At 36.7% G+C, this 13,754-nt stretch overlaps 1 protein-coding gene across 1 annotated transcript; it reads right to left on the bottom strand.

The window, feature by feature from the left end:
* Positions 1–629: 629 nt before the first annotated feature.
* On the bottom strand, positions 630–13,246 carry LOC136272985 (kelch-like protein 3). Its single transcript, XM_066076428.1, has 9 exons — positions 12,872–13,246; positions 12,656–12,767; positions 11,323–12,256; positions 4,109–4,214; positions 3,171–3,330; positions 2,070–2,327; positions 1,401–1,578; positions 1,070–1,279; positions 630–822 (listed from the first exon to the last, which is right to left on the bottom strand). Exons 1-9 carry the CDS (start codon positions 13,019–13,021, stop codon positions 804–806), a joined length of 2,127 nt encoding a protein of 708 aa, XP_065932500.1. The 5' UTR covers positions 13,022–13,246; the 3' UTR covers positions 630–803.
* Positions 13,247–13,754: the final 508 nt, after the last annotated feature.

Raw genomic sequence — 13,754 nt, 5'->3', positions numbered from 1 at the left:
TCATTGTGATAGGCGGAGGCTCGTAGTCCATCGTTCTCCATGAAGAGGGTGTTTGAATCGTATAAACGGCGTTTTATTTTTAATTACGTGTGATTCCGCGAATCCATAGGCCACATGTAGCTGTCTGGGATTTATTATCAGCTATAGTACATGTACATGTATGCTTCCACTGAAGTTCACTCCTGGGTACAGTTCACAATTTTTTGGCATGCACCGAGTACTATTACAATGCATATATTTATCATTTTATATTTACATTTTCCAGTGTCTTTGCCTGTGATAACACTACGTATCGGTTTTGTACTATATAACTCATAACTTCAAATGACGTATAATTGAGGCGCCAGCGGGGTTTGCTTATTCAAATTTCAATATTTAATCGTACAATTGCATAAAATTATATAAATATAAGCAATGAGGAATCATTCTTTGAATATTATGAGGTGATAGTTTCGGTCGGGGCGTGATCAAGCCCTTCAGGCTTTATTGGATTTGTTCATGCCCCGACCGAAATTATACCCTCATAATACATGTACTCAAAAAATGATTCCTTATTCCTTAAATAAGAGTACAAGTATTGACCATTTTACCATAGCAATTAAGTCCCCATTAAAGAAAAACTGAATACCAACAGTTGCATACTATTTAATTACTTTTGCCCCATTTTACATCAATGTTTTTAAAACATCCAATTAAAAAAATTACACTGACATTAAAGATTTGAATTCGATCAAGCTTAGAGTTTAAATTGTCCTTAAAAAATCAAAAAACTCCAGAAAAGATTTCAGTTTGATGGATGGGCCTTAGTATTTTCTTAACCACCTGAAAACAAAAAGATATGAAAAGATTACTATATAATCATAATGTACATTTATGAATCAGAAAAACTGTTTAGTATAACTAATTATAATACAGTGAATAAATGAGAAACAGGATTTGATCACAATTAAACCTTAAAAAAATGCAAATGAGAAGAAAAATATGAAAAAGTTCAGTCATTGACAATTAAGGCACACAAGTCTTATCAGACAAGAAAAGTTTTGAGCTAGCTTATGACTTTTTTACTTACTTATTGGTTTCCATATTGTAGAACAATTCAACCTTGTTCTCATAGCAAGAACTGGAGGGCTGTCCATGATTCATTTGACTGTATCCCCCTTTCAGACAAACATTGCCCCCCTCAGCCGAGGTAGAGGCAGCAGCCCTGGGCTCAGGGAGTGCCTTCACATAAAACCAACAGTTGGTTCTGGGATTATAACACTCCACTGATGAAAGCAAGCTGAATTGATGATAAATATATAAAAATAATTATAAAAGTTATCACCCAGATTTCTTTCCATTAATTTTAATCAATATTTCTCTTTTTGTCCTGAAAATTGTAAAGACATACTGGTACATACCGATTGCCTTCACCTATTCCACCAATAGCAAATATATAGCCATCTACTTCACAAAGGGAATGCTCCATCCTGGCAACATTCAATGGAGCCACTGGCCTCCACTCTTTGGTCTCGTACGAGTACACCAATACTTTATTTGTGGGGGAGGGACACTCCGAATCTTTGTACCTGGCTCCACCTACAAAAATTGCATAATTTGATCATCTTGCATTGATTTAAACATGATTTGATTTGACAAATACATGTATATATTCTCTTCAAAATGAATATTAATTTGGTAAACCGCAATTTTTGCTGATTTTGTGATATGTTTTGCCCCAGACCCTGTCAAAGTCCCATGGAAATTCAACCACCTTGATCTATCTACTACTACAATCTTGACGGACCTCTAACAGTGACTTTTTTCATTTAAGACTTTAAGTCTCCATTTTATTTAAGTTTAAAAGATATGGTCAAGTTAAAAAAAAAAAAGACACAGAAAAGAATGAAAGAAAACATGTCCTTCAGTGTATAATCTACTACAATCTTGATAGCTAGACCTCAACAGTGGCTTTTTCCCTTTAAGACATTAAGTCTCCATAAGTCTTCATATCAACAGATTAGAAATATATGGAAGTTTAAAAAAAACGCACACAGAGAAACACTGAATAGAACTTCCAAATTACTTACCAACCATGTACCACTGGTCTCCTCCCCACACCATCGCCTTTCTGGTATCCTCTTTACTACCATCAGAGAGGTCCTGTTTTTTATATCGTCTACTCCTTTTCTTTTTGACATGTTTGTCATTGCTTTTTCCCTCCATTTTAGGAGCATCTTTTTGCTTTGGTTTCCTCCCCATCATACAATCCATGCTTTGTAGTCCAGTAGTTCCCAATCTGGCTGGCTTTCCGGCTAGTTCAGATTCTGTGTCGTCCATCATAGACCCTAGGTATACATATAAAATTTACAATAATATAATAAGCTGTTTTAAGCATGTTCATGTACATTATTAGGAAGCAAGTCCCTAGCTCAGTGTACCTCAATATCTAACTGCAAGATTAATGTTTCAACATCAGAACTTTTTAAGATATCAATTTCCACAGTGATAATGAAATTCATTGTAAAGAAGTTTTCTAAACTCTGTCCCTGGGAAAAACCATAATAATAACAACTTCTAAATGAATTTGAAATTTAAATATTTAAAGTTTCTAAAAATTAGGAGCATTCATGCACTTTGATAAGGTTTATAGTTTAATTAAACCTTAATTTGATCAACTTAAATTTGAAAGTATCCAACTATCCATTCCTTTTTGCCTAGCTGCAACTACACATCAAGTTAATAAAAGGGACAGAAAGCTTAAGATGAACTGATTAGAAAACAGGTTTTGTACAAATAAAATGGCTATCTAAGGTATACCTCAATAGTATGTTAATTGTTATCAAGGTAAACACCTACAGTAAAACTTGCTAACAAGGAACTTGGATAATAGAATAATAGGTTTAGTTGAATTAATGAATGAAGCAATAATATTTCACCCATCATTTGTTAAACTCTCTTCTACTAATATAAATAATCTTATTTGTTAGGAAACAACATTTCTTTATCCCAATATCTCTAATTTTACATGCAGAGAAGTTTACTGAATTAAAACAATTAAGTCATTATTCCTTATAATGAGCCTGGAAAAATATACTTCTTACTGTTTTATCCTCCTTCTTATATTATTTTCACATCAATTTCTTTTTAGTTTTTTGATTTTTGATGGTATGTTGACAATAAAGCATTACATTTTGATTCCCTGTATTGCTTGATACAAGGTGAAGAAATGGTGGACCAGCTTTGACTTCGGGAACAGGCATGACGATTAAAATCCTCGATAGCATCTTCGGTCATTAGAACAATGTCATATGTGACATCAGGTTCCTTGAACTCAGAGCTAAAGTGTGTCTATACAGGCAACAGAAAGAAGAAAGACAGAAAAGGAATAGGTCAGAATGTGGAGCAGACATACTAGTAGAATGGATTATTGCACTGAAATGGTGAAATAGCTAGAGCTATATCATATATATATCTAATATTAGGCCACCTCTCAAAGAATATTTTGTATGAAAATGCATCATGTAAAAAGGAAATAATATATCAAATACATTTATAATATTATGCCACCTCTCAAAGAAGTTTTTGTTCTCTCCAAGTCAGCTAATGAATAATTATGTAATTTGTGTATGCAGGTGTATTTCATAAAATTCTAGGTATTATAACACATGTAATCAAATTAATTCTCAACGTTGAAAAGAAAAATGAATTTCCCATCCTAAGTTTATAAACACTGCGAGTAAAAAAAAGGGGCAAACAAATGAATTTCAAGGTAGTTTATAATCAACAGTTGTTCCATTAATTCATTCCAGTGTTGAGTTGAGTTTTTAACATACATATATACTGTACTTACCTTTGACAATACTTTATATACAGACCGATGATCAATCTATCTAAGCATGATTTGCTGCACATGGAGCAAACCTGATCATGCTGTCAATTCTGTCATTTATTATTTATAGAAGCATCATCTTTTAGTGTGGAAGTAAAATTAGCTACTGGTAATACCTGCTTATAATACTGTATAAAGATACTTAATTAAAAAATACAGCATAAATTAATGTAAAAGGAAAAAAAACAATTTGGTACACTGTACCCATGTTATAAAGAAACATAACTATTCATGTACCTTTAGATATTGCTCAACACTCCCTCCACTGTTGGCAAGGCTCCTAGGTTCTTGAATCTCCAGATTCAGAGGATCTTGCTGATTGAGGCTGATCGAGGTCTGAACCCTACACCAAGGTATAAAAGATGCATTGAATTCACATATTCTTTAATACACTGTCATTTTTTTTTCACAACAAAAAAGAGCAGATTATCTAAAATGCCTGTTTCACATGACAGACTGGGAATATATATGCCTTACTGTAAACCAACTTTTATTCGCTTCCGAGAATCGAAATCTTTGATTAGGTTTGCAAGAGCCTGATCGTCACTATTATATTCTCGTCGCAAACCAGTTCTCAAAACCAATGTTGTATTACTTTTAAAATACCGGTAGTATTGTAACGCTCGGAACGCTTGCCTTGTGTTGAGAACAAAACGATGTAAAGTTTATAATTTATTCAACCATAAATAACATGACACAAATACATGTAACAACGCCGTACAAAAAAAAGAAAATCAGACAAGTCTCAACCCTTGGGACGATGGCGAAATCGGTACAATTACCGACACAATACTATATTCTATACGTAAAATCCCCCGACCAAAATAAAACTTAAAGGCTCTCGATAAAATACGAATTAATATCTCCGCTACTAGTGACAACTACTAGTATACAGCGAAAATATTCCCTAACTCTCTATAAATCGAAATAACTAGTACTGAACTAGTAAATATGAATTAAACTAGCACTATCACTAGTAATAATAATTAATTAAACCCTATTACTATAAATGTACTTCAGTCACTTAGATACTGAAATAGTACGCACCTTATAATATGCTGCAAAATTTGTGTGTCCTTCCTGACACACAACAAAAAGGAGAGAGCACCCGTTTCTCAGTGTCCCGGGTATTTATAGAGTGCTAAAAGCAGACGACAAATTACAACCAATAAGATAAGTTAATCCCATCCCGTTAAAAAGATTATCCAATCATAGTTAATCCCCATCCCGTAAGAGAATCTCGGTCTCGTATCAATTAACGTGAAAATACCACAGTATAGTAAATAAGTAAAACAATTTAAAGTTAATTATTAAACATAAAAATAATAACTTTAAGTATTTTATAATCGATATAAACAAGTAAATTAAATTTATCCGCCAAAAGGTACTTCGTTACAAAAATAGAATACGGAACTATGGGTAATTCCGAGAAAGATGAATAAGAAAAATGGCGGCAACGTAAACAACCAAGGCATGTGTGAGAAAAACAAAGAACTACAGGACGTGCACTGCCGGTAGTTACCAACTACTTTAAGCTGGAAATGACTCCCGATTGGCAAAGGTACTAATAAGAAAGATTATTTATTTATATGAAAATATTGAGGCCCTAAATAACAAATGCATAATACACAGGTCAAGTGCTACGTCACACTCGTCACCGGAATCATACCGATACACAAGCAAAACACTAAGACATCGAAAGCATTCACACAGAATTAAAATAAACGGAATCAGGGCACTATAATGTTACATTTTGCCCCTCTCTCAGAGTCCAAGTCCCTTTGGACTCAAAAATACACAAAGAAAAGAATAATAACATTGTAGACTGACAATCAACATGTCTACCATATTAAATATACAAGTACCTTTTTCACACACAGTAAGGAACTATATATACATTGTACTGTACTTTAAATAATTATTTCAACTCATATACGGCATTGTTATAACAAAATACACTTTTCATTTATCAATCGAACAGAATCAGACAATGAAAAATATCATAGATAACCATCTACAATAATGCCAGCACAAAGAAAAGAAAAAGAAGACTTCCAGCAAAGATCAATTATTAAACAATTCAATACTCTTAATACATATTTCTTAATTCATGGTTAATATTAATTATTCATACATCAATTAACAATTCTCAATCAAATATACAAGAATGCCACCAATTACACAATCATTCCCCAGCATTTACTTTTATAATGTATTAATAAGTAAAAGATTACAATATTTATCCAAGCTGTATAGTACATAAAAAAAATAATTCAAGAATGAAAAATACTGGCTCAAAATTAACATAAACAAATATCTACTTAACTTATCATTATATTCAATCACATATCTAATACCTAATGTCTCTTGTCAGAACTATGGAATGGGTGGTCAGGCTGGAACAAGTCATCCAATGGCGATCTATGCCAGGGACGCTGCTGGGGCTTGGGACGATTCGGTCTGGTTACCACGCGCACCACCGACTGTAGTTTCCGAGGAGACCTCCTGAGAGGAGCCGATGACCTCTGCGGACGCGGATTGTAGGGCTCACCCTCTCCCGGACCATCATGGAAGGACCTAGGCGCCTCATCCCTACCTCTCCTCAAAGCCGAAATAGTAGCCTTGTGTTCCGCAATAACTCATCGTTGCCTCTCCATCTCTCTCTCCAGGCTCTCCGTCTTCTGATTCTTCTTCCTGGCCAGAACCAGAGGTGAGGCACACGGGGAGGTAGAATACTGAATAATGCCCCTCTCTCTAAGGTTGAGTATAGCATCTCTTTCTTCATCTGCTAAGGCTATTGGAACTTTGCGTGGTGGCTGTTTTATTGGCTTACTATCCCCAGTGTCTGTTTCATGCTCCATTAAATCTGTTTGACCCAAATCCCAATCGTCCTTAGAGAAAGTCTCTTGATATTGTCTTAAAAATTTTGTGAAGGTTTCCTTTTCAGTCTCACTCAGTAACTGTGAGGAAGCCTCATAAAGTGACATCAAATGTTTTGGAACAACATCAGACCTGGAATCCCTATCACCAGGTAACTCACTGGAACACCTCCGTGTCTCCGTCAGATTGTTGACCTGCTCAACCCGACGTAACACACCAAAGAACTCATCCACAGTACCCACAACTGTATCTGGATGAAGTACCCTAGTCTCGTCAAATGGATTGAGGATGCGAAGGGGAACAGTCATCTTCCCTCTGACATTCACTATAGACGGTGCCATCAATAACGATGTTCTTTCCATTAAATCTTCACTAGGCTCAAACAGTAGGTCGTCACATATATCCTCCTCATGTGCCCTCTGTATAAAGATAGGTATGATTACTTCCGTGTTGCCTGGTATCTCGGACCTCTCCACACACCTGAGAGTAATACCTGCTTGCATACCTCGCTGTATGCACGGAATTTCATGACCTTGAAAGCGTATCACTCCTTTACTGAGTAATATATCAGCTTTTTCTTCGCCTAGGTTCTGTAAAATGTCAACACCAAGTAACATTTCATCCTGGATGTCAGCTACTACAATTTCTTTCTCCAAAGACAAAGTACCAAGCTGTAGACCAAACATTCCTTTCCCATGGACATGAATTGAGAATCCACCAGCTCCCTGCAAACTTGAGTTTCCTTTAAGTTTAGGCCTGTTAGTCTCAGCCAGGTTTTTATAAACATTATAAGACAGGATAGTGTGAGATGCACCAGTATCAGCTGTTATGTGAACATCCAGCCCATTTATTTTTCCCTCAATATATACTCCATCAGCATGTGGTAAACGATTTGAAACAAAATAACATTCTTGATGATTTGTTGTTGGGTCTAAACTGTTCGTCTGTCGGTCAGTTTTCTGGATAACCGGCTCTTGACCCTCAGAGACGGCTAATTCCGGTTTAAAGGTTTAGTAGTGGATTTCTGCAGCTCCTGAATCCTAAGGGGACACTCCCTTATAAAGTGGTCTCCACCTTTACAGTAGTAACAACTTCGCTGCATAGGACCATTTGGTATTGCGGTTTGATTGTGGGTCACACTAGTTGAAGGAGTAGAGCTACTTATAACACTTGGCACGGCCGGCTGATTGTTATAGTCCTTGTTTTTGACTAGGGCATCTAGACATTTCTGAATCTCCCCCATTTGTCGCTGTAAGGCCTGTATTGTGTCTTTGGATCTGTGAAAGTTATCTCCCTTGTGAAGAGTGGTATTTCTAACTTTAGGCTTGGCTTTTGATTTCTGAGTTGCCTGCTGGTCATCCGAGCCTGTATCAGTATCAGCTCTAGATTTTGTCTCTCTAGCACATCTCTTTGGGGATGGGTGTCGACCAGCCTCCTCATAATTTGTAACTTGTAACACAGCTTCGTGAATGTCACGAGGATCCTTGACGTACTCAACATGAAACTGAGCATCTCTATCTGCTAAACCATCTAAAAATTTTCTGAGAAGATCCTCATCTCGAGTCTTGGAGTCTCTCTCTGGATGTGCCTTTGTATACAGCCTTTTCAAGTCTGCAGCAAAATCCTCCACCCGCTCACCAGGCTTTTGAACTCGTTTGTTGAATTTAGCAAGGTAGGTTCGTCGTGTTTCAACAGCACGAAATCGATTGGTCAGTTCTTTGGTTAGTTTCTTGTAGCTGCTTCTTGTATCCTTGGAAAGCTGACCAAATACAAAGTCTGCTGCATCATCATGTAACCGAGGGAGCAGTTGATCGAGCTTCTCATCAGTGGACCATTTGTATCTATCTCCTACTTCTTCAAATCTGCAGAACCAGACAGTCCAGTCCTCTTTTCCAGTGTAAGGGGGTATTTTAACTTGAGTGCGATTGCTAGGACGCCTCCGTAGGAGCTCAGGTCTCGACGTGTCGCTGTCGCTACTAACGTTCGGGGGTAAGGGGGCGCTGTCAGAGCTTGCTTGACTCTTTGAACTTTTGTCGTTTTCTGCCAGTCGCTCCACAGAGGTTTGTAATTGCCGTACTATATCTGTAAGTGCATTCAGTGCAGGATGATCTGTCACTCCAACGGATCCGGAAGTAGTTTTAATTGGTACTGGTATTTGTCTCGTATAGTCCTGGCTTGCCATTACAGGTTCAGAACCTGCAAGGGGGATTGTAGGAAAACCAACATGGTCGGGACGTTGTGCAAACTCTGTCATTGAAGCACAAGCCAAATTACCCGCATAACCTGCACATGAACTCACAGGCACTGAACCTGTAAATGAGCCCACAGGTAAATGGTTATTTTGACATCTGATATGGGACCACGTTGTTGTAACAGCGCTGCTGGTAACTGTACTCAGGCGAGAAGCAGAATTATAACTTATGGGGGCGAAGCTTTGGTCAGACCACAGGGGTTGGTTTGAGGAGGCAGGCACAAAAACTGAACTCTGAGTTAGACCTGAAGTGTACGTATTGGTAGGTAACCTAAGCATAGGACCAGTTGACTGCATCACGGAAGGAAGTGCAGGTGTCATATATGGAGATGAGTTTTCTGGGTATGATCCAGTCTGCATGACTCTCGTGTCTGTTAACATTATCTCAGGACGACCTGTACATGAACTCACTGTAAATGGAACAGTATCTGAGCTCACAGGTAAAACTGTTGTGTGATGAGCTGGTCTACGTACGCTTATGTGATCACGCTCTGACATAATTGTGCAGGCTTCGGTATCTGGCTGATTAACTGTGCTCACAGCCACTGAGACTGTACTTGAGACGGCATTTGTACATGAAATTGACCCATCGCCCGTAGTATAGGCAGATTTACTCACAAGTACATTACTTGCGTTTGAGTTATCTGGTATACACGTAGGTGCTGACTTTCTTACGTTGAATGATGTTTCCATATTGTATCCTTGGCTCTCTTGATCGATAGTTTTACATACAGTATCTATTTCTGTTGCAGAATCAACGGGTGAACGAGAAATTCGTGACGCAGATCTGGACTCCTGTAAAGCACGTCTGTTTCGTTTGCTCTTCCGACCAGCCATTTGGATGATTTTAGATTTCTTTGTTTTAATGAATTATTAAATTTATTGTTTCTCAAACACCAAGACAGAGCGTTGTTATGATTCGATCACAGGACCCGTAAACTTTAAACGGATCCCGCCGTGGATGCCAAAATTGTAACGCTCGGAACGCTTGCCTTGTGTTGAGAACAAAACGATGTAAAGTTTATAATTTATTCAACCATAAATAACATGACACAAATACATGTAACAACGCCGTACAAAAAAAAGAAAATCAGACAAGTCTCAACCCTTGGGACGATGGCAAAATCGGTACAATTACCGACACAATACTATATTCTATACGTAAAATCCCCCGACCAAAATAAAACTTAAAGGCTCTCGATAAAATACGAATTAATATCTCCGCTACTAGTGACAACTACTAGTATACAGCGAAAATATTCCCTAACTCTCTATAAATCGAAATAACTAGTACTGAACTAGTAAATATGAATTAAACTAGCACTATCACTAGTAATAATAATTAATTAAACCCTATTACTATAAATGTACTTCAGTCACTTAGATACTGAAATAGTACGCACCTTATAATATGCTGCAAAATTTGTGTGTCCTTCCTGACACACAACAAAAAGGAGAGAGCACCCGTTTCTCAGTGTCCCGGGTATTTATAGAGTGCTAAAAGCAGACGACAAATTACAACCAATAAGATAAGTTAATCCCATCCCGTTAAAAAGATTATCCAATCATAGTTAATCCCCATCCCGTAAGAGAATCTCGGTCTCGTATCAATTAACGTGAAAATACCACAGTATAGTAAATAAGTAAAACAATTTAAAGTTAATTATTAAACATAAAAATAATAACTTTAAGTATTTTATAATCGATATAAACAAGTAAATTAAATTTATCCGCCAAAAGGTACTTCGTTACAAAAATAGAATACGGAACTATGGGTAATTCCGAGAAAGATGAATAAGAAAAATGGCGGCAACGTAAACAACCAAGGCATGTGTGAGAAAAACAAAGAACTACAGGACGTGCACTGCCGGTAGTTACCAACTACTTTAAGCTGGAAATGACTCCCGATTGGCAAAGGTACTAATAAGAAAGATTATTTATTTATATGAAAATATTGAGGCCCTAAATAACAAATGCATAATACACAGGTCAAGTGCTACGTCACACTCGTCACCGGAATCATACCGATACACAAGCAAAACACTAAGACATCGAAAGCATTCACACAGAATTAAAATAAACGGAATCAGGGCACTATAATGTTACATTTTAAATCTCTGTTGCAAAAATTAGTAGCTGCAAACTACTTTGACTATGGCAAATGACGCAAAATAAAGTTGTCACAAATAAAAGTTGGTATTAGATATGATTATGTTTATTGTTTAATTTCAAGCTATAAACCTAATAGGTTAAATCATAGTATGATTTAACTTTTTCATACATAGAGAGTAAGATAATATTGAAGAGTATATGTACTAACCAGTTAGCCATAGTGATCAAGCCCACACAATGGGGGCTCTGCTTAAGGGCGGGACATTTAACAAAGCATTCCATCAATTGCTGGCTTGATAGGTGTGAGAACCTGACGGTATCCATCACTCTCTCCAGATTCTTCATTTGATCCTCCTTATGATGGTGAAGCCAACTCACGGCGCTCTCAAAAATGTCCATCTCTGAATTAACATCAAGCCTTTCATTTGACAATATCATGCAGATAGTGTCCACATCTAAGCCATAGAAAGAGGAACTGTTCCTAATCTCCATAAAATTTTTGGCTATGGCATCCATCAGAATGTCACAAACTTGAACATCTTTATGCCTCCTCATCTTCTGCAAAAGTTTCAGCATGTCATGGTGACCAAGAGAGGAGATTTTCTGCAAACACATCTGAGTGATTTGCTGCACCTCAAACATCCGTGAGAGATCAAGTATCTCATGCAGATAATCAGGTTTGATGATATTGATATCACCAGAATAAATGCAATTTAGGAATGACTTTAAAGAACCCTCTGACACTCCAGTAACCCTAATTTGCCTTGGTCTGATGGGTGGCTGAGTAAAGTCCTTGCTGTCAAACATCTTCTCAAACAACGGACTCTGACTAGCAAGAACCACTTTATGCACCGGGTAAATGATGCTGCCCAGTTTGAATGAAATGTCACATATTTGTTCTCTGTTGTAGATTTCATTCAAATATTGGCCTATATTGGCATAGTGTTTCCTGTTTGAAGACTGAATATGGCCTGAGAATGGTGCAATATCGCTTTCATTTTCAGCCTTTGGAGATGACTTTTTAGGGTTTCTGGGGACTTCATCATCTGAGGCAGTTGATGAAACTGAACTTGGTGGAGAAACTGAACTTGGTGGAGAAACTGAACTTGGTGGAGAAGGTGTCTGGTTCTGGTTTCTGTCCACTATTGTATAAATACATTTCTCAATTAAATGATAATTACCTTCTTAACAAAGTTTCAAAAACATTAGTTGAAATAAAAATGAATGTACTTTTGTAAATATCAAGTCCTTTAATAGCCCCCACCCCCCCTATTAACCTTCAATAAATTTAATTAATCTCATGAATTCAGTGGTTTTACTCAATCTAAGCTGCACCAAAAAGCTTAATTTTTGACTATTTTAATCCAACAGAAAATAGATTTACTATAACAATTGTATTTCAAAAAACAAAAAGGATTGATAAAAATATTTTGAGTTAAATATGAGAAACCATTTCGGCTTTTGTTATTTGGTCTGAGAAAGCAAGCAGACTTTAACAGGACTCAATAAATCTACAAAAAGTAAAATGCAAATACCCCTACCCTTCTGCTGAATATATCTAAATTTCAAGGATTCCAAGATCATAGATCCAGATGAAGAAGTTGTAGATGTAGGAACTCTAGATGTTGAGGCTCCCAGGGCAGCTTTTTCAGCCTTAAATAAATCGAATTTCAAATATTAACAAAAATTATTTCCATATATTGTTAACAAATGTAAATACATGTAAAACATTACTTTCATATTAAGCATAAACTTACTTTTATCCTCTCTTGCCGCTTCCTCTCAAGCCAGCAGGCCTGAGGGTCGGCATCCTCTTTGCTCATGAAGCTGTACCAAACGTCCCGATTTACTACAATCGGTTCACGCTTGGGCAGGACTTCGGTTGTCACAATCATAGTGTCCTTCATCTTTGGACACGATGAATTTCAAGATATCCAATATACGGCCTTTCAAGTTTCTGAATTCAAATAAGGAATAAAAATAAATTTACAGTTGATAAACTGTTCCAATCGAACGATGTATAACCACACACGAACACAGGACACTTTCGACGAATCGATGAGCGAAGGCAAAGATTGATAGTATTCACAAACTACCAATCTTTGAGAGTCACGAAAACGCAGCTTCTATCTAGCAACACTATTACGTAACTAAGGAAGTCTAAACATGCCCGCGCATTTAACTTGAAATAGCAGGAAGTAGCATAATATATAGTCTTTTCGTTGAACAAGATATTTCCGGATTTTTTTTAAAAGAGGCAAATGAAATATGATTTCTTTCGTTTGAGGGACGAATTAGACAGAAATCAATTTCTACTTGGTATAATAATGAATTAATTATCCGGATATATAAGGTTTTCATTCGAATACCTGTTTGTGTCACCTGGTTCTGAAGAACCGGTTTATTAGCAAGGCTATATAAAGAATTGCTCAGGTGTTAAATAACAGTTTAGGACGACACGTATACAGCGGAAAGTTTAAATTTTCAGAATTGTTTTATTGAAATAAATAAATCATGTGATCCAACTTTATGCCATAATTATGTATGTGTACATAAATATTAAATAAACAAATATTAAATAGCTGCAGCGTGTCGTTGCTAATTCCACACAATGTGTTGTTATTTACTATATAGTATCAT

Source organism: Magallana gigas, chromosome 2 (genome assembly GCF_963853765.1).
Source record: "Magallana gigas chromosome 2, xbMagGiga1.1, whole genome shotgun sequence".
In the NCBI taxonomy this organism is placed as follows: Eukaryota; Metazoa; Mollusca; class Bivalvia; order Ostreida; family Ostreidae; genus Magallana; species Magallana gigas.
Note: the sequence above shows the minus strand (reverse complement) of the source record. Positions and strands in the feature narration are given on the sequence as shown.